A 19,273-nucleotide genomic window follows, 5' to 3' on the forward strand; every position below is an offset into this window, starting at 1 on the left:
CCCCTGTGACTGTGAAGCTGGGAATGTAATTGTGCCTGGCTCCCAGCTATAAGGACGCCGTGATCCACAGATACAGAGCCCGAGTTCAGTGCCTGGCGTGTAGGTCCCCAGGAGGTGGGAGCGCCTGCAGTCATGGTGAGCTAGGCAGTGTCCCACAGGAGGGCAGGGAAGGCCGTGGACACAGACGGCCTCCACTGCCGCCTTCGCCCCCTCCACTGCAAAATAGGCCACAGGCTGATTTCAAAGGGCCAGGCAGGCCCGGGCTCCTGAGGTGGGGCCCAACCAAGGACATCTTCTGTGGGGTTGGTTGGCACTACGGCCTGGGGTGTCCCCGCTGGTGGGGGCAGGAGTTAGAGCCTGAGACGGGCCTAATGCATCTTCCTCCCTTTCTCCCCAGATCTACCTGTCCTGGAAGAGTGGGCCAGGGGAGGTGAAGCACTGGAAGGACATGATTGCCCGTCCCCGGCAGCCTGTGGCCCAGTGGCACCAGCTCAAGGCCTGAGTGGGGCCACGGGAGGCCCAGGGGACAAAGGCCCAGGTCCCCATCATGCCCTCACCACTTTATGCACAATGCCTGGCCTGCCCCTGTGCCGCCACGGGTGAGGGGAGGACCCTGAGGGCTCAGCCAGGGAGGGGTCCCGGGACTCAATTGGGCCCCACTCTAGGAAGCACCAGCCCCACCCTGCACCGGTCCAGCTCAGGGCGGGGCTCTGGGAGCCATTTTCCTGCTTTGCCCCTTTCCTTCCTGACTTGCTGATACTAAAGAAGTGGGGGAGAGCTCGAAAGCCAGCCGGGCAGACGGGCAGATCCCTCCAGAGGCCCGCCAGGTGGGCATGGTCCCCCGTTTTCTTTAAGGCAGTGCCTGGAGTGGAGAGAAGCCGCCCCTCCTACAGCCGTGGTTGCGGGCCCCAGAGACTAGAGCTGGGGCGTTTGGCCCTGGCTCAGCCAAGACAGGCCCACCCCCAGGGCAGTTTCAGGTGCCGCCTGGGCCCTGAATGCCAAGGGTAGTATATAGCCCGCTCCTGGGTCCTGGAGCCTGGGCCCTGTGTACTTGTGTTGTGTCCACTGTGTGTGTGTGTCTGTGTGTGTGAGAGAGAGAAAGGTGGGGACGCTTGCTCCCTTTCCCCCTGGGGCCAGCAGTGCTAAGACTGTGGGAGAGCAAGCTTTCGTGAGGGCAGGGTGGGGCTGGAGGTCTGGAGAGGTCTAGGCTGGGGGTCAGGGCCAGTGGAGGAGGGGAGAGGGGCAGACAGGCAGCTGTCTATTTGCCATCCCCCTCTCCTCACCCTGTCCCCTCAGGGACCTCCTCTGCTCAGAATCCTCCAGTGACTTCATCTCTTGGACATCCGTTCACAACTTTTAGGCACCTCTTGTGTGCACAGCATCTCGCCAGGATGCACCTGCTCCCCTCTTGCTCAGGGGTCCCAATCCCCCACTAGCTCTTCCCCAACACCTTTACCCAGACTCCCCCCTCCTTCCAGGTCTCGGATTCCAGCCAAATTGGAACCTCGCTCCATGCCCTCAGCTTCCCCGCCCTTCCTCCTCCCTCCCTGCCTGTGCAGCCTGGGCCCCCTCCTCACTCCCCGACCCCTCAACCCCCCTGGTGCGTGGACACCTTCCCTTTCCTTCCCCGTCCTCTGGGTCGTTTCTGATCTTCCTGACTTCTCACCTTCCCCACCCCTCCCTGGGCCTCCAGAAGAGCTCCTTCTGGCCCTCCCACCGCCGCAGGCAAACAAGCAGGGACCATTCCAGGAATTCTGAGGCTTCCCCACACAAAGAAGCTGTGGTTTCTCCTCCCCAGCTATTGCTGAGACTAGACCCGGCTTCTCCTTGGAGACAGCAGATTTCACAATGATCCCTGCTTAAGCCCTCTCATCGTTCCGCTGGCCGTGTATTGATACAAGACCCAGCTGGTGACAGTTTCAAATCCTGGGGTTCCACGTGCCCGGGCCGGACATTCGCAGGACGCACCGCCAGGTGGCGCCAGAACACCACGTCTGTGGTCACGGTCTTGCACGACAGTTCTACCCAGGATGGGCCTGGCACCCCAGGGAGACTTCGCACAGGGTCCCCACATCTAGAGCACAGTGAAAGCATAGACGTTCGGGAGCCACTTTCCTTCCGCGGGCTTCCCCTTGAGCGTTCCTTCTATGCCATAGTCAGGCCACCTTTTGCCCATATCCAAATGTTCCGCCCCCACCCCTTCCCTGCCCCTGGGATCCGGAGGACTATCACACTTAGTAGGTGAACCGTTTTATAGAGTGAAGAATGCTAATAATGTAAAGCAAATAGTCGCCCACATTCCTTGTAAATCCAAATGTTCCTCTAGTCTAGCTTTGCTTTAAATGGGGTCTGCCCCAACAGGTCGGTTTGGGGGAGCAGTCCCCAGCAGGGTCCCTGGAGGCTGTGTGGAAGTAGGAAGACAGAAGTTTTGAGAGGCCGAGGGACCTAGCAAATCTCCACCCCTCCCTCGGATCCGCCGGGTTTCCAATGCACCACTCCGAGTGGCGAGGCAACGAGCCCCACCCAGGGCCCCTGGCCGGCCTGAGCCCTCGGTACCCAGTTCACACCGAGGCGGTGAAGTAACAGCATCCCCTGCCGGAGCCCCGCCCATGGAACTCATAGCCAATCACATGCAGAGAGCTTCCCCTGCGGAGTCCGCTCTCAGTTGGACCCCATGCGGGCACGCAGATGCCCCCGCCTGGGTTCCCCAACACCCCACCGCCACCGCCACCCCCGGGCCGCTGGGGCTCGCTCCCGGAAGCCGGCGAGGGTCTGCAAGTGGTGGTTTGAGGGCCAGATGGGCTGGCACGAGAGGCAGCAGGTGATCTGGGGTGGAGACAGGACAGCCTAGGGCGATCAGAGAGCAAGGAATGGGGGAACTTGAGGGCGGGGGAGGGCACCAGAGCCCTGCCGCCGTCCCAGGATCCTGGGCAAGTCACCCACACTCCCTGGGCCTCAGTTTCCCTATCTGTAAAATGATGGTAATAATACTTCACCTACCTCATGGGGAGGTTGTGAGGCCGTCACCTGATCTGGGGGTCAAAGCAGGAGGACTCTGAAGGTGCTACCCGGGAGCAAAGTATTATTACCGCAGGCTGAGAGCAAGGCCCACCTGCCCTTCCCCCACAGAGCCTCCAGGGACCCCGAGGCCTCCAGGGCCGACTGTCTCTTCACTGTGTTCCAGCCCCCCTCAGTGTCATCTATACCACCTTTGTGGGCACCCTAGACTTAGTTGTTACCTTGTTCCTTTCTTGTGACCATCTCTCCCACTGTAACTGCTGTACAAATTCTACCTGCCCCAGGACCCCAACACCTGCCTTCAGGCACCAGAGGCCAGGCAAGGGACAAAGGAATACAGCCACAAAAAAAGCCAAGGGGGGATGCCCAGCCCAGCTGGGGCCCCAGGGGTGGAGATTGGTAGCCGCTGTTTGTATTGTGTTTGAGTCCTTGAGCGCAAGTGTTTTATAAAAAATAAAACAAAAACCCACTTCCACAAAAAAAAAAAAAAAAAATTTTTGCAGCAAAGAGAAATGAAGAAAAAACTGGAGAAGAAAAAAAAAAAAAAACATACAAAATTTTTCCACCACACGCACCCTCTAAGCCAGCAAGATTTCCTCTTTGCAAAATCATATTTTTGTGGGAACCGGCCCTGCTTTTTGTGGCAAGGCCTGTTCTGATTAATAAAGGATCGTGAAAAAGCAGGGCCTTGGCTCTTTCCTCTGTGGGTCCCAGCCTGTTCCCTCCCCAGGGAGAAGCAGCTGGGTGAGGGGATGGGGAGCCTGGGGCTGAGTCTCTCCTCCTCAGCTTGTCACCTCTGGGACTTCACTGGTGACCTGGCCCTTCCTGAGCTGCCCACCCATCTTCAGATCCAGACTATGACCCCACCAGCTGCCTCAGAAGCAAAGGCAGCTCCATCTCCCATATCAGGTGGGAGGCTTATTGGGAGAGGAGTCTCCTATAGGCCTCAGGGGTGCCCCTTGATTACCCACCCCACTGGACATCCCCTCCCTCAGTTCCCAAGGGAGGCTTGCTATCCTCCAAAGTAGGTCAGAAAACCAAAGCGGGACCCTTCACCTTCCACCACCACCTAAGAAGCTGCTGTGGTTTCCGGTCCAGTGTCCCCTTCCTGATTCCTGCAGGGTAAAGGACGGGAGAGCTCTGGGTCTGTTGGCTAGACCTGTGGCCTCTCTCCACCATTTTCTCTAGTTTAATTATTTAGGGTTAGAAAAATCTCTCCGACTCAAGAGAGCCCACGGCAAGTCCCATCCGAGGAACCTGGGAAGGGCGGTCCTATCTCACGCCAGCCTGCGTGGCCTGCGCAACGATTTCCTCCCTCTGCTCTTGGAGTTCAGAAGCAATAATCCCAGCCTCCCTACACCGCCCAGGGGCAGCAGGCCTGCTAGTTCTCAGGGGACTTCAGAAGGGAGGCATTACATCTGTTTCAGACATAGGACAAAAGGAATACTGGCCCATCTCTGGTCACGTGTCCACCTGCTGGCCCCTGCCCCACGCTGGATTAAAGGGGGCCACACACTTCCTGCTCCCCAGCTCCTGGGGCTGGCAGCGGCCTTCCTGTGCTGCACTAAAGTTCCTCCACCAAAGCTGCCCACCTTCTCCCTTTCTGCCCCCTCCATTTCCTACAACCTGGTTTTAATGTTCCTTTTCCAAGCTGGTTGTGGGCTGGGGATGTAGCTCAGGTGTAGAGAGATTGCCTAGCTCGGGAGGCCCTGGGCTCCACCTCCAGCACCACAAAAGAAAGAAGAAAAAGAAAGTGTTTTTTTCTTTGGCTTCAGATCTCTGTTGCAGAGATTGGAGAGAGCCCTGGGGTCAGGTAAGTAGCCTCAGGGGCACTCCCTTGGCTGAAGGAGCTTCTATTGGGGCTGTCAGAGGACAGCCCCGTGGGGAGTCGGCTCAGGCCCAACCATGGCTCAGGGCCTCTTTCCTGGACTGTCTGTCCGGCCTTCCACTTCTTTGGTACATGTGCAAGTACCGCTTTCACTTCATTCCATCTGTCTTCATCCGCCTGCTCTGAGCGACCCGCCCACCCCTCCCTGTGCCTGGAACCGCTGCTCTCTAGTGTTTTCTTTCTCCTGCAAGACCCTCCTAGTCGACAGTGCTTCCTGGAAGGCCGTGTCCTACTCCCTTCCCCCTCCCCCACAAAGGCAGCCAGAAGGACCTTTGGCTCGTGAAGACACTGCACTCCCCATGTCTCTTTCCCCGCATGTGTGTGCGTGCATGTATGTGCCTATGTGCGTGTGTGTTGTGTCTTGTTTAGATTGTGCGCCCCCTGGGCAGAGATCCCTGTCTGAACACATGTTCTATGTGGCACGCCTGGGTGTGCTAATAAATGTCCGTCTTCAGAACAACAGTGCCCGGATGTCTTGAGGAAGCTTTGGAACAAATGGTTGAAAAAGCCTGCTGGTAGTATTAGAGGCAGGACCCCTGGCTCCCAGGTACCTACCTGTTCGTCTTCCTATCCCAAGCCCCTGGGGGTGGGGGAAGCAGGGAAACGATCCTCCCTGTCCCTCATCTCCGCACTGTTCTGCTGGCCAGGAGGCCTGCTTGTCTGAAGGCTTGGGCACAGTGGCAGGGGTGGGGAGGGTAGCGACGGGCTGGAATTCTCATCCATTCCACTCAAAGACCTGATGCCAATCAAGGGCAGAGCAGCCCTTCGTGGTGTGGAGTGAGCACTGGGTTGGGAGTCCACACATCTGTTGATGGGCAAGTCACTTACCCTTCTGGCCCCGTGGCCGCCACCTCCCCTGCTCTTTTCTCATCTCAGTTCCCACAGCCTTCCTTCCTGCTCTGACCACCAAGTGCCCTTGGCCTCTCCCCTACATCCCTTGCATAAACACAACTCTTTGGGGCTTCCATGCCCTGCTCCCCACCCATCTCTGACTGCCCCAGGACAATGTGGGGAACCACAGACGCAGCTAGCCCTTCACCTCTCTATTTTCTCTGCTTCCCAGAGACCAATGTGGATGTCAAAGGAAGTTGTGGGGTGAGGGGTGCTGGACTCCTTCTACAGTGCTCTCTCCGTACCGGGGGAGGTGAGATGCCCAGATGCACCCTGCAATGGCTCCCTCAATTCCCTGGTCTCCCTCATTTTCTGTGGAAATGGAGACCCTCAATAGTTCTCTCAAGCCAGGCATCAGCACCTGCTTTAACCAGACTCACTTTCCAGAAGGAACTGGCTCCTGTTGTGGGGAGCAAGTGAACAGCACACCAGGCCCTGACAACTCTCCTGGCTCTGGGGAGAAACAGCCGGGCAGCCCCCGTTTGGCCGGCAAACAGCCATGGAGAAGGGTGCCATGCGAAAAGGGAGGGCTCTGTGTGCCTGTGATAGCCCCTGGGACACATCGCAGGGTCTTTGCTCTGACCTAGAGGGTGGGGACTTGGCAGGGAGGAAGTACAGGGAAACAGAGGAAGGAAACTTGGCTAATTCTGCATGAAAAGAAGGTAGATGGACACCAGAATGTTTGGGGTATTGTTCTGTAGCCTCATCTCTAAATAAACCCAGCTCCTTGTATACTGATGGAGAAGGAGATGGAGGCCCAGCCAAGCCCCAGACCCTCTTCCTCCGATCTTGCCCACCTCTCCACCTCTTTCTGTCCCGGCATAGCTGTCACTCTCATTTGCAAGCTGACTGTTCCAGATCCAGGCCCAGACTCCTCCTTAACCAGGGCCCAGCTCAGTGTGCCAGCCCTGCTGACCTTTTAGCCCCATATGACATCAGCCCCTGTTGCCATGGTGATGGAGGCCTGCAGGATCTTCTCATGGGAGATGGGCCTCTAGGTTTGAGATTTTAATTTTCTTCCTTTATTTTCCCCCTGAACAATGAGGGGAGAGAGAAATGCCGAAACTGAGCAAAAAAAAAAAAAAAAGACTATGGAGGAGATAGAGGAAGAGGTAAATGGAGGATGCGATGGAGACGTGTAGTCTCAGCAGGAGGGGGGGAGCACGGCTGAGAGAATACAGAAAGGTCAGCCCTGCTGGTGGGAAAACACCCAAGAACCAGGAAACTGAAAATTAAGCTTCAGAAAATCCAAGAGCCAAACTGAAAGAGGGGGCGAGCCAAGCCGAGCCGAGAAGGAAGTAAGTCACCCCAAGATGACGGGAAACCAGCCTTGATGGCTCAAGACATTTCTGAGCATTAGTTCCCCAGACAGGCAGGACACGACTTTTTGCCGGGGTCGGCCTGACACACAGCTGGGGCACGTGGATGGGGGCAGTGGGACCTGGTGCTCCCAGGGCTTATAAATAAACAGGCATGTGGGAAATGCACATTCTTTCTCCAAGAAATATAATTTATGTATACAGCCAGTTTTTTTTCTTCCTAAAGAAAACACTAACATGTGGGGCCACTGCCCCTGACAGTGTCCCTGAGTGTCCTTGGCCCTGGCCCCCTCCTCCTGTTATTGCTTGGATGGGAAAGAGCTGGCCCTGGGAATTGCAGAGCAAGGCCCCTCTCCTCACCCCCTTGAGGCTGTCCCTGGTGACGGAGTGGAGGCACACAGTGCCCATCCCGTGCCCCATGCCGTGCCAGCCACACTGGCTGTGCCCATTTAAGGGAATGGAGAGTGCAGGCAGCAGGAGAGGCCTGGAGCAGCCTCCCAGGCACAGAGCCCCTCTCTTCAGTGCAGGAGGCCCTGGAGGCACAGTGGCTTCTTTTCAATCTTGACAGCTGAAGGCTCAAAGCTGTGGGAAAGGGAGGGAGAGCTCTCTCTGCCCAGCAAGAGTCCAGGTACATGCTGGGAGAAGAGACCAGAATGAAGGTTGGCGGAGGAGGCCCTGCCTTCTTGGCCCCATACAAATATTAGGGCGCCTGAGGAGGGAGCTAGGTATGAGGAGCCCTGGTGAGAGGTGGGGGCAGCTGTGGCCTTAGGCCTCAATCTGTCTCCTACTTCTATCTTGGGCACAGGCCAGGGCTCCCAGGCCCTGACCTGGGCAGCACCTCCCCCCAAGGGCAGTTCTACCCTACACAGTTCACCCCAGAGGTAGCAGCTCTGGCACCAGAAAAGGTGGGCCTAGGAGATCCAAACCCCAGGAGGGTGGTGGGTACCCTGGGCATCCAGATTCAGTGACTGATATGATTCGTGCGTGGACAGTGGTGACCCCTGGTTCCAGGAGGAAACGGGCACCTGTTTTGTTGTCAATGGCTCTATCAGGGAGGAGACAGAGCCCAAACTTCTTGGTCTGAAGACTGCCCAGATCCACGAGGGGGCAGTCTTCTTATTCCCAGGAGTGTCTGAAGATGGCCCCCAGGCCTGCCTGTACCCAACAGCCAGCCCAAAGAGGCTTCTTCACTGCCCCAAGTAGGTTCCCACCCGTCCTACAGACCCAGGAAGCCATAGTCTTCCGAAGGCCGTCCTTCCAGAGTGACCGAAGCCCACCACCCAGCGCAGGGGTTCAGGTGCCCAGTCCTGGAGGGCCTTCCAGAGCGCGGAGGTTGCCCCCCGGGTGCGCCAGGACCCGGGAGCCAGCGCCGCCTATGAGCAGGTCTTCTTCCTCCTCATCCTCAAAGGCCCGTGCCGGGCGCCTGGGGAGCGGCCGCGGCGTAGGCTCATCGCGCTCCGCCATGCGCTCCACGGCGCCTTCGCCCACAAGGAAGACCGTGTCCGCGACGCGCGGGGGTCCGGTGACCGGGTTGTGGTCGTAAGAGAAGACGCGCAGCGCGCGCAACGGGTGTAAGTCGGGGAAGCCTCCCAGGCGGTTGCGGTCGAGGTCGAGGATATGCAGGCGGCCCATGCGCAGCAGCGCTGGCGGGAACTCCTCGAAGCGGTTACCGTAGAGCCAGAGGCCACGCAAGCCCGTCATGCGCGGCAGCTCCGCGGGCAGCGCGCGCAGCCGGTTGTCGCCCATCTGCAGCGATTGCAGCGCCACCAGGCGCAGCAGCGGTCGCGGAAAACGCCGCAGGAAGTTGCCCTCGATCCAGAGACAGCGAAGGCTCTGCAGCTGCGCGAAGTCGGCGGGCAGTGCCAGCAGCCGGTTGCTGCCCAGGTAGAGGCGCGTGAGGCGCGGCAGGCGACACAGGCCGTCGGGCAGGCGCTCGAGTTTGTTGAAGTCGAGCGCCAGAATGCGCAGCTCGCGCAGCTCCTCGATCTCCTCCGGCAGCTCGCGCAGCCCGGTGCCGCTCACGTACAGCTTCTGCAGGCGGCTCAGCGCGCACACTGCGCTGGGCAGCCGCCGCAGCCGCCGCCCGCTCAACTCCAGCTGTTGCTCGCCGCTGCGCAGCTGCTCCTCGGCGTCCGACGGCAGCTCATCCGGCGTAGACTCCGCGATGCCCATGGTCACGGGCCCCGGCCGGGGCCGCTGCCACCACCACTGCCCGGCATCGCCCCGCCCCGGCCGCCCCTCGGCCGCCCCGACGGGGCCGGGACGGCGCCGGCTTAGGGGCCCCCCGCCCCGGCCGGCCCCTGCGCCGGGAGGGGGGCCGTGCCGGGCCGGGAGGAGGCGCCCGCCTGGGGCCGAGCGCTGCGCTCAGCCGCCCGCCCTCCGGCCTCCCCCGCTGCCTCTGCCAGAGGCCGACTGGCTAGAGTTCGCACTGACTCGCAGCTTAGCGACCCGTCGCCCTGGCAACCCCCGACGCGCGCGTGGCTGCCAATGAAGCGGAGGGAGGGCGGGGAGGGGCGGGGCCAAGGCGCCGCCCGAGCGGGGTCCAGGCGCCCGAGCCCGCCCCCTGCCAGCCAATCCCGCCCACCCTGGAGCAGGGAACAGCCGAAGGATCCCTTCCAGCGAGCCCAGCGCTGGGCAGGCGCCGAGACCCGACGTCCGACACCACGGCGAACTTTTCGGAGGTTTTGTGCTCTCCCGGGCCGCGGGTCCTGAAGAAGGAAACCCTGGACCAAGAAACGCCAGCGCGACTCCCAGGGCTCAGAACAAAGAGCTCTCCAGGAGGGACTGTGGAGCGCTGTCACTGCAGGCCACTCAAGTCCTGCGACGTACGACCAGCCTCCTTGGGGGGTCACTTCAGGATAGTAACTCGGAGGGCTGTTGCTTTCTGTCCCTTTTCACATCTGAGGATTTGCAGGGACTCACGGCTTGACTCCGATGCCCGCCCCATACAGTCCACTGCCCAATAGCTTCCTCCCTGGTGTACCCACACCCCGATTTCCTGCCTTGTTCGATGCCCAAGAACTGTGGGTATCTGCGATAATCAAAAGCATGGGACAGGTGAACGGCTCTGAGAACCCCCAATGAGGTCCAGCCTCAGTCTGAAACTTCTTGCGCATGTTCCCACCAACCGCCATTTACCTCTCGCCTCCCAACCCGAGACCTCCTGCCAGAGGTCCTGGCCGACAGGCGCTGTCCGGTTTACTGAGAGGCTATAATGGAACCAGCGCTAAAAGCTTTGCGCTGAATCCTTGCCACAGCTGTTACCCCAATATCAAAGATAAAGAAACTTTGGCTCAGAGAGGTTTGACTTGAGCTGGTTGACTTTGAGCTGGGTGACCCGCCCAAGGTCACCCACCTGGTGAGCTGCAGGGATTTGAAGTGAGGTAGTGTGACTCAAGAGCCTGGGCTTTTAACCATATACTACTGGCAATAAATGGAATAATGTCACTCAAATGAATGTTTCCCCCAAACAGAACCTCTGATTCTCAATGCAAAACTACAAGGAAGGTGTTATTAATCCCAAGGGAGCAACCTTCTCAAGGTCACATAGTGAGGAGAGGTTGCTAGGTGGGAGCAAGTTCCATGCCTCCTCCATCGGGTCTTCTCTGGAACCCGTGGGCCGTGTCAACTGACTGAACTACAATCTCAGGGCAGCACCCTGCCCTCCAACCTACCCCACTTCCTTGCCCACTGCAATTAAAATGTTTAACATTTAAGAAAATGGAAGCTGGGTGGGGTGGCACATGCCTAGATACCCAGTCAGTCAGAAGGCTGAGGCAGGAGAATGGCTTGATTCCAGGAGTTCAAGACCAGTCTGGGCAAGATAATTAGACCCCCATCTCAAAAATAAAAACGTGGGGGGGGGGGGAAGAAGAGGAAAAAACAGAAAAGGGAGGCAACTTTACATCCAGGGAAATGTGTAGATTCTAAGGGTACCACTGGATGCATGTTAACAAATGTACATATTCCGAGTCACATTTCATCACCCAAGAGTTCCCAGGAACCTCTTCTACCTCCCACAGGCAACTATGATTATGACCTCTATTATCAGGGATCAGTGTTGCCTGTACTTGAACTTCACCTACATGAAGTTGTTCAGCACACACTTTTGTTCCTGTTGGCTTCTTTTGCTCTGATCACTGATGTGTGGAGGAACCAACAAACGAACAGGCAGAGCAACAGAGGTGTAATGCGTGAGGAGGTGCAGAGGCAGGTATTGGTCTAAGCCAGGAACCTGCCCCCTCCACCCATTAGACCCTCATCCTAGGAGAGGCTGCCAAGATGAAGTTGGGACCAGAGCCACAGTAGGGGACCCAGGCCAAGAATGAGCAGAGCCAGACCCCAGACCTGGGATGGACAAGGATTCTCAGCCCCAGTAGGAGGGGCCTCAAGCTCCTCTCAGATCTGTTTAAGCCGGGGTCCAACTCTCTCCCTTCTGCTCCGAGGTGGGCACCTCGGAGACCAGAAAGTTGGGGAAAACCCAGCCAGACTGACGAGATGAACACAAGTACTCCCCACTCCTGCCCCCCAAGCAGCTTCAGCAAGGGAACATTCGCTGTGGGGGAGGAAACACAGCCATCCCACCCTTGCCACCTGCTCGGGGCTGGCACTCCAGCACCAACCAGCCCTCTTGGGCACAGGCAGCAGCCCACATGAGCCCCTGCTTTCTGGTACCAGTCTGCCATAGCATCCCTGGGCCGGGAGCATGCGGGTCCAGCCCTCTTCTTTCCCAAGTCTTTGTCTTGCTCTCGGTAGATCCTGTACCTTCACCCCCCACCGGGCCCTTCTCAGTGGGTAAAGGTAAAATGTGCTGGCGTTCCGGGCCCACGCAGGCTGGCAGCGGGGCAATCATCGTGATGAATCACACTGGCACCGCGGGCGCCTGGTCCTTGCCGAGGCGTCACTAATTAATTAGTTTCACCCTCAGTACGGGGCCTCTCAGCCTTCCCCTACTCCCCAGGAAGGCAGGAACCAAGCCCAGCAAAGAGAGTGCGAGGAGGAGCAGGTCTCTGACAGCTCCAGATACGGTCCCAGGCCATGCCCTCTGCCCACTCACCGCAAAAATACCCAGTGTGTAGGTCCTCCAGGTCCTGGGAACTGCCTCCCTGCTCCTAATCATGAGCGAGAACCATCATGCCCACCCCCAAATCTGTGTTTTTAAATGAATTTTTTTGAAATACAGAAAAGGTACAAAGCTCTCTGTGATAAACACCCCTGTGCTTGGTCTCCAGCGTTGACAATTGTTCACATTTTGTCATACTCGCTTTCAATCTCTTTCCTTTTAAATAAAAGAAAGAAAACAGCAACGTAACACAGAAGGCTCCTTTGATTTCCCCCTCCATGTCCCCACAGGCACCTCTGCCTCCTCCCCACTGACCCTGCCAAGGCCACTGGGATTCTTCCTTCCTTCTCTGGGGCCAGGACCACCGGCTGCTGAGACTTGAATAAGAATCAGGGAATATTAGCCTGGCCTCTTAGAAAGCGAGGGCTTGAGCCTGTTAGAGCCAATCACAAAATGTCAGAGCAGGGAGGGGGGCTTAGCTCTTCCTGCAGGCCACTGATTTAAATGTCTGTAAGAAGCTTGTCCCAGAAAAATGCATGGAGGCAGGTTCTCACCCAACAATGTGCCCTTTCCCCAGGTTCCTGGTCTCCTGGAAGTCTAGTCCAGTTCCCTCATTTGGCAAAAAGAAAAGCGATGATGTCCCTTTATACCACGGCCCCCTCCCCTTCTCTGCATCATTCCAAACTTGAGTACCTTAAATCTTTCAGGTTTGTTCAGCAAACATTGAGCACCTGCTTCTAAGGCTAGGCACTGGGGATATAGTGATTATATTAATTATAAAACTGAACACTGCAGACAAAAATCCCAGCCTTTGTGGATTTATATTCCCGCCAGTGGAGATAGTCAACAAAACCCAGCAGTCCAGGGCTAACCAGGCTGTGGGGGACATAAGGCAAGGAGGAGAAAGGAGGCTGGGAGAGCTGCCCTTCAAAACCGAGTGGCCAGGGGAGGCCCCTTTGGGAGGACAGCATTGAGCCAAGATGAGAGAGGGGAGGTAAAGAGCCACTGAAGAAGTCTTGAGAGGGTGTGTTCCTGGCACAGGGGACTGCGGTGGGCAGGAGGGACTCAGGGTGGCCCTTGCAGCAAGAGGGAAGGTGGTAGCAGATGAGGTCAGAGAGGGAAAGTGAGGAGAGGGTGAGGAGGGGGAGTGGCGCATGGAGGCCGGTGGCCTTCCTGAAGACTTCAGCATTGAGGGTGAGGGGACTTTGAGCACAGTGCACGTGTCCTAACAAGAGCCTTTGGGCTCAGCTTCAGGAACAAGGCATGCGCGCATGCTGGGGAGGCCTCTGTGCAACCCGGGCCCCTCTCGTCTTGTTCCCTCCCACACGATAATGATAGTTGTCATTTACTGAGCACCTCCAGGTTGTCTAATTTACCCTTCATCACGGCTCTGCCAGGCAAGTACTGTATTCCCCACACTCCCACTCCACAGATGAGGAAACAGATTCAGAAGTTAAGTCACTCGATCGTCACCCAGCTGGTAGGAGGCTAAGCCATGATTCAAACCCAGACCATCTCATTGCAAAACCAGGGCTTTTTCTATTAGGTCTCAATGATCTTCTCAGCTAGGAGAAATTAAAGATACCACCTAGAGTGCCCCTGCCCTGCAAACAGCACAAACATGTCCGAGAGTGCCCTACTTGGAGTTTTGGATGTTGCTGGAGAAGTCGAGGGTGGCTGAGAGCCGTACCCCTCCCCTGCTCCATCCCAAGTCCCAGGGCTCAGTGTTTGCCTACCTGGGGGAGTGGGGGGTCCTGGAATCTGCAGGGCAAGGCTAGGAACCCCCAAGTAGGTCCAAGAGGACAGAACAAAAAGGTTCCCAAGTCCAAGGTCACCCTATGCCTGTGATCTGGGCTCAGGGTTCATCTCTTTACAAATTCCAGGCACTCTCGGGCCCACTTAGCCCCGGGACCTTCAGTGGGATGTGAAACTCACTGGCTGGCTTAGCCACTACCAATCTGCTCCTCCTACGCCACCCCCTTCCAGAAACCCGAGCCTACATGTGGCTTGGGATCACATTCCTCTGGAAACCTAGCTCTGGGAACATGAGAGCTGGAGTAACAGAGGCCAAGGGAGTGTATGGAAGGGGAGAGGCCGAGTTGGTGCCCAAGGCCAAACCTCCATGCTACCGACAGGAACCTGATCATCCTGAGGGATCTGGTGAGCCCCAGGTTACAAACTGGATTCCAGGTGACGTCCCTTTCTCCTAGGAAGAACTCGCAGCCGTCATTGCCGGCAGCTGCCCTTATGGTACTGTCTTCCGAATCAGTGGCCAAGTACGGGAGGGATTGTTTACTCAGAGAATACAGACCCAGGTTCCAACCATGTTGGCCAAGGACCCCTGGACTAGTCCCCCGCCCTCTGGCAGGGGCTGCTGAGGGTCACTGACTTCTCTTTTCTATCTTCCCTTTCTGAACACTGAGCAAAACTACTTTTCCCAGACCTGGGGGGTGGTCCCTTGGGACGAGCACTGGGTCAATCAGTGGACGTGGACAGAATTGAGACCGAAGCGTCAGTGTGCAATCTTCCCATGTTCTTTTACCTTCTGCCATTTTAACAATGGAAAGGTACCTGGGCCCCGGAGTCATCACTCCGATAAGAGCTACCTGACCCACTTCAACTGTGACAAGAATACAAACTAAATGTTTAATGTGTTTAGTTGTTTAGACTTGGGGGCTGTTTGTTATAGAATCCACCTGGACTATCTAGCATAATTCCTCTCAGTTCATCGGTTTCTTTCCAACCCAGGGCCTTTGCATATGTTGGTCCCTCTGCTTGGCTCACACTATCCTCTTTAGTGTCTTCTGCTAAAACCTCCCTGTCTCTGAGAATCCTTCCAGGATCCTCCAGAGTATGTCAATTCCCCACGGTATAGAAATTTGAGTGCCTATTTAGTTTTCAGTTATAATTAAATAATTAACTGTGGACTCTTTGATTGAAGGCTGTTTCCCCTATCGATGTGAATTAAAGAAGGATAGAAAGGGGCTGAGGTTGTGGCTCAGTGAAAGCGCTTGCCTCGCACCCAGTGTGAGACACTGGGTTCCATTCTCAGCACCACATAAAAATAAATTTTAAAAATAAAGTTGTTTTTTTTTTTTAAAGGATAGAGACTTTTCTCCTACATGTTCCTCTGGGGCCAACTAGCCACTGAGTAGCTCACCTTCTCTGCTAGTGTTTTATTGTTGTTGTTTGTTTGTTTTTGGTGGGGTGGTTATTGATGGTCTTTTTCTGTGTTTTTTTTTTTTCAGTACTAAGAATTGAACCCAGGGTGGTCTACCAGGTACACCCCAGGGATGTTCTGAGTTACATCCCCAGCCACATCCTCAGGGATGTTCTGAGTTACATCCCCAGCCTTTTTTTTTTTTTTGAGACAGGGTCTCACTAAGTTGCTCAGGCTGGCCCGGAACTTGTAACCCTCCTGCCTAGCCCCCCAGAGTGGCTGGAGGTTAAAGGCGTGTGTCACCAGGCCTGGTTTCACGCAATATTTTTAAAAATTCGAAATTAATATTAAAAATATCACGATAAACAAAATATTAAAGTTTGAAATACAGACCAGATCCATACGGTATGAAGCCCTTACTCAACGAGGGTGGGGTTAAGAAGAAACAGCAGTAATACTAATCCTGTTTTTGTTTAAAATGTTGAAGTTTTGTTCATCCTGAAGTTTTGGCATTCATTTTTATTTTTAAAAAATGATTGAATCAGGTGGTGGGGTTGTAGCTCAGTGGTAGAGGAGCCCCAGAATCAAATCCAAGACACACACACACACACACACACAGATTACATCAAACTATTACTTGATTATGAAGTTGTTGTTGTTTGCACTTTAAATATCATCCCTCGGGGGCAAGTGCCCTGCTCCCTTCACCCTAGTGCCAGGTCTTCCATGGGCGCCCCTGCCCCTGAGGGATTAACATGAAACAACAGGGAGATAAGGTTCTGATCATTTGAGATCATTTGAGGGTATTAACCATTGTTCTTCTAGACAATTTCCTTATATCCATTCTTCTCCATTCAGATGCTAAGTTGGCTCCCTCTGATTCCTGCTCTCCACGGGAAAACCAGAACAAAGAGTCAAACCCTTGGCTCTGAGTTGCAAAAGAGGCTTTGAAACCCAGAGCTGAGACTATAGCCCTACAAGAGCCGGGTTTTGAAAGAGAAATCTTTTTTGTCAGTCCAGAAGCCTTGCTTTGAACTTGAAGAGCAGACAGCTGATGCCCTAAGCCCTGGTGAAGGGAAGCCTGCGTCACCACAGAAGCAAAGATCCCACCCAAAAGCAGAGAGAGGCTTGACCTGCAGGTGGGAGAGAAGGGACAGTGTCACAACCCTCACACAGATGTGGGCCAAAGGGGGTCTAGGTGGCATGAGAGAAGCCCCTGGGTACACTTGAAGGATGCGGGGGTCAACGTGCACCTCCCTTAGCAGGTGTGTGGCCTGGGGACGGAGAGGCCTCAGTAGATGGAAGGTGAGCTAGCCACCTGCCCCCCGACACCCCCGACTCCTTCCACATGAGTGTCACAAGGAGGAGAACCCAGAATTTCTTTTTTTTTTTTTTTGTACTGGGGATTAAACCCAGGAGTGCTCAACCACTGAGCCCCATCTCAGTCCTTTTTCTTTTTTCTTTTGAGACAGGGTCTCTCGAAGTTGTTTAGGGGCTTGCTAAGTTGCTGAGGCTGGATTTGAACTTGGAATCCTCTTGCCTCTGCCACCTGAGTCGCTGGGATGACAGGATGCCCCACAGCACCTGGCGAGAACCCAGAAATTTCTACTCCTTCAAAGTGGATGCAGGTATGGCCAGGAGCAGACTGGTGGACCGAAGGGGTGCACAGTTCTGGTTAGGCAGCTGCAGAGTTGATTGCATAACCCTGGCAAACAGAGGCCAAAGGTCATAGTGGCTTCTGGGCAGGTACAAGGAGGACAGGCGTGGATGACCAAAGGCCACAAAGATCACACAGGGAGGGATGCAAGCTCCATGGAAGTTGTGCAGCTTCCCAGGAAGAAGGGGCAGAACTCCTGAACGGACTGGATTTGAGTCCTTAACGGCAGAACTTTCATTCAAAGGAGACTGTGCTGGGCTAGAAGTGTCTAGATTGATGAATCTGTGCGGTCAGTGACGGTCCCAGGTATCAGGAACTCGTAGCTGGGTCAGGCCTCTTAAGGACAGGTGTCTTTCCCATGTCTCATGAAGGGTCCTTCAGATCAGTAATCCCTGCCAGGTGTGTACAGCACTGGACTCACAGTCACACTCCAGGGCCATCTTAGTGATGGCCCCTATGTGGGAAGGACTTTTGAATGCTTTGGGCCTCCCAGCATCTGAAGCCCCTTCTTCTACTGGAGAGTCCCGCCTTCCAGCGCAGAAGCTGAAAACACTGGAAACTCACTTTCCCAGCATCCCTTGCAGGGTGGGTGCAGGCATGTGGCCTGGGAGTCACTCCCCAACATACCCACCCTCAATTCTGAATTGAAAATCAGCACTGCCGAGAAGAAGAAGGACCATCTGGGATCCCTTCCAAGGACAAGTGACGGGGAAGCCTGGCATCTTCACCAGCCCAGGTCCATGGGGTGACTTTGGCCATGTTACTGGCTTGGGTACCCTCTAAGCTTTGTCCTTGGGTCCACCTGAAGACGATATAAGTGCCCAAAGTCCTTTTAATAAATTTCTCCTCTGCTTAAATTAGCCAAAGCTGTTTTCTGTGACTTGCAGGGAACTCTGATACCTAAGCAACTGTCACTCAGGCAGCCACATGTTCCGCCCCTCCCCCACCCCACCCCGCCCTCCCTTCCTCCCCCCTCCTCAGGAATAAGTTTGGGTTCAGCAGCACCAGTCTTCTGTCCCAGGTGCCAGGCCCATGAGGAGAACGTGGCTTCACAAAAAAGACTGTCATCACCCCCCCCCCCCCCCCCCCCGGTCACTGGGCCCAAGGTGTCCTAGAGTTTGCCCCTAACACAGCTCCACCCCATCTGAGGTCAGGTAGGCCAGACAGGTGCCTGTCTTACCTGTTTACCTGGGGACCTCTGAAGACACACTCACACACACTCACACAAACACACACATACACAGACACACACCAGCTCTCATACTCCTTCTTTAGCAAAAGAAAACAAAGTCCCCTTCTTACCATGGGCTACAGACGGGAAGCTTCCGGGCCCCACTGCTGCCCACCCCAGACTCCCAGGCAACCGAGGTGAGGGGCGGATCCTCATGTTCAGAACAGAGAATGACAACGTGTGCTCACTCAGTCGAGTGGCTTTGGCCAAGTGGCTTTATCTCTCTGGCCCAGGATGACCTGGCTGTCACAAACGTCCTCCTAGGGGAGAGTTTATGACTCAGAGAACTCTCTTGTCAGAGCCTGCCTGCAGCAGCCCCTGCCAGGCCCCAGGTCGGGGCTTCCTGGGTCGGATTCCTCCTGTCCTTGTTGTTCCAGGGAACGATTCCTCAGGAATGGAGGGCTCTCCAGATGGTCAGAGAGGAAATGGGAGAAGCAATTCAGAGTTTCACCCACTCCATCTGTCTGTGCCCCAGCCCCACCAGCCCCAGCCTCCCCAGGAGGGCTTCCCACCACCCCAGCCGCCTCCGGTTCCCGCAGACAGATGCCTTTAAACACCCCCACCGTCCACCCCCGGCCCCTGGGAGCCTTGTTCTCCCAGCTGGACAGCTGTCAGGCCCATGAGCTGATGGTTCTGTGTCATCATGTGACCCAGGCCAGATGGTACCTGTCAACATCAGCTGCCACGGTACCATGACGAGCTGCAGCCTCACACATGTCCCCGTGCGTCAGAGGTGGGTGCACCAGTCCCCACCCCTGCTGCCCTACCATCCTTCTGGACCCCACACCCACATCCCTGCCGTCAGCACCCCTCCCACCTGTGTCCCCAGCCCTCCTCCCCCAGAGGGAGGCCCTCCTGTGTTCTCACTGCACGAGGTGAAGGCCCACAGCATATTCTCAGCACCTGGCAGGCGGTGGGAGCTGCAGAAAGGTTAATCATCATCTCTGCATACCTAGAAAGCTCCCTGAAATATCTGTGGCAGGGGGAGGGAGCGCTTAGCAGCAGCTACGAGAGTCACCCGCCGGAAGGGGTGACTCTGATGAACAC

General features: G+C 56.0%; 2 protein-coding genes and 1 long non-coding RNA gene across 14 annotated transcripts in view; 1 reads left to right on the forward strand and 2 right to left on the reverse strand.

The window, feature by feature from the left end:
• Syt7 (synaptotagmin 7) overlaps nt 1–5,368 on the forward strand; it is a 60,828-nt gene extending 55,460 nt beyond the window's left edge. For all 12 annotated transcript variants that reach the window (XM_046445589.2, XM_046445593.2, XM_046445598.2 and 9 more), the window contains one exon: nt 398–5,368. In XM_046445589.2, the coding sequence (XP_046301545.1) occupies nt 398–502 (105 nt within the window). In that variant the 3' untranslated portion in view covers nt 503–5,368. The remainder of the gene's footprint in view (nt 1–397) is intronic.
• A 1,918-nt stretch (nt 5,369–7,286) lies between these two features.
• On the reverse strand, nt 7,287–9,372 carry Lrrc10b (leucine rich repeat containing 10B). The gene has a single exon (XM_046444614.2). It carries the CDS (start codon nt 9,286–9,288, stop codon nt 8,410–8,412), a length of 879 nt encoding a protein of 292 aa, XP_046300570.1. The 5' UTR covers nt 9,289–9,372; the 3' UTR covers nt 7,287–8,409.
• Nucleotides 9,373–15,837: 6,465 nt separating this feature from the next.
• On the reverse strand, nt 15,838–18,670 carry LOC131424218 (uncharacterized). The gene is made up of 2 exons (XR_009226898.1): nt 18,298–18,670; nt 15,838–17,797 (listed from the first exon to the last, which is right to left on the reverse strand). It is a non-coding gene; the product is annotated as an uncharacterized LOC131424218 (long non-coding RNA).
• Between the last annotated feature and the right edge of the window lie 603 nt (nt 18,671–19,273).

This window comes from Marmota monax, unplaced genomic scaffold (assembly GCF_021218885.2).
Source record: "Marmota monax isolate L192 unplaced genomic scaffold, Marmota_monax_Labrador192_F-V1.1 WCK01_AAM20220418_F8-fsc00038, whole genome shotgun sequence".
NCBI lineage: Eukaryota > Metazoa > Chordata > Mammalia > Rodentia > Sciuridae > Marmota > Marmota monax.

Bases quoted from the DNA above. Each gene is read 5' to 3' on its own strand.
- Lrrc10b (XM_046444614.2), bottom strand. From the start codon at position 9,288: ATGGGCATCGCGGAGTCTACGCCGGATGAGCTGCCGTCGGACGCCGAG.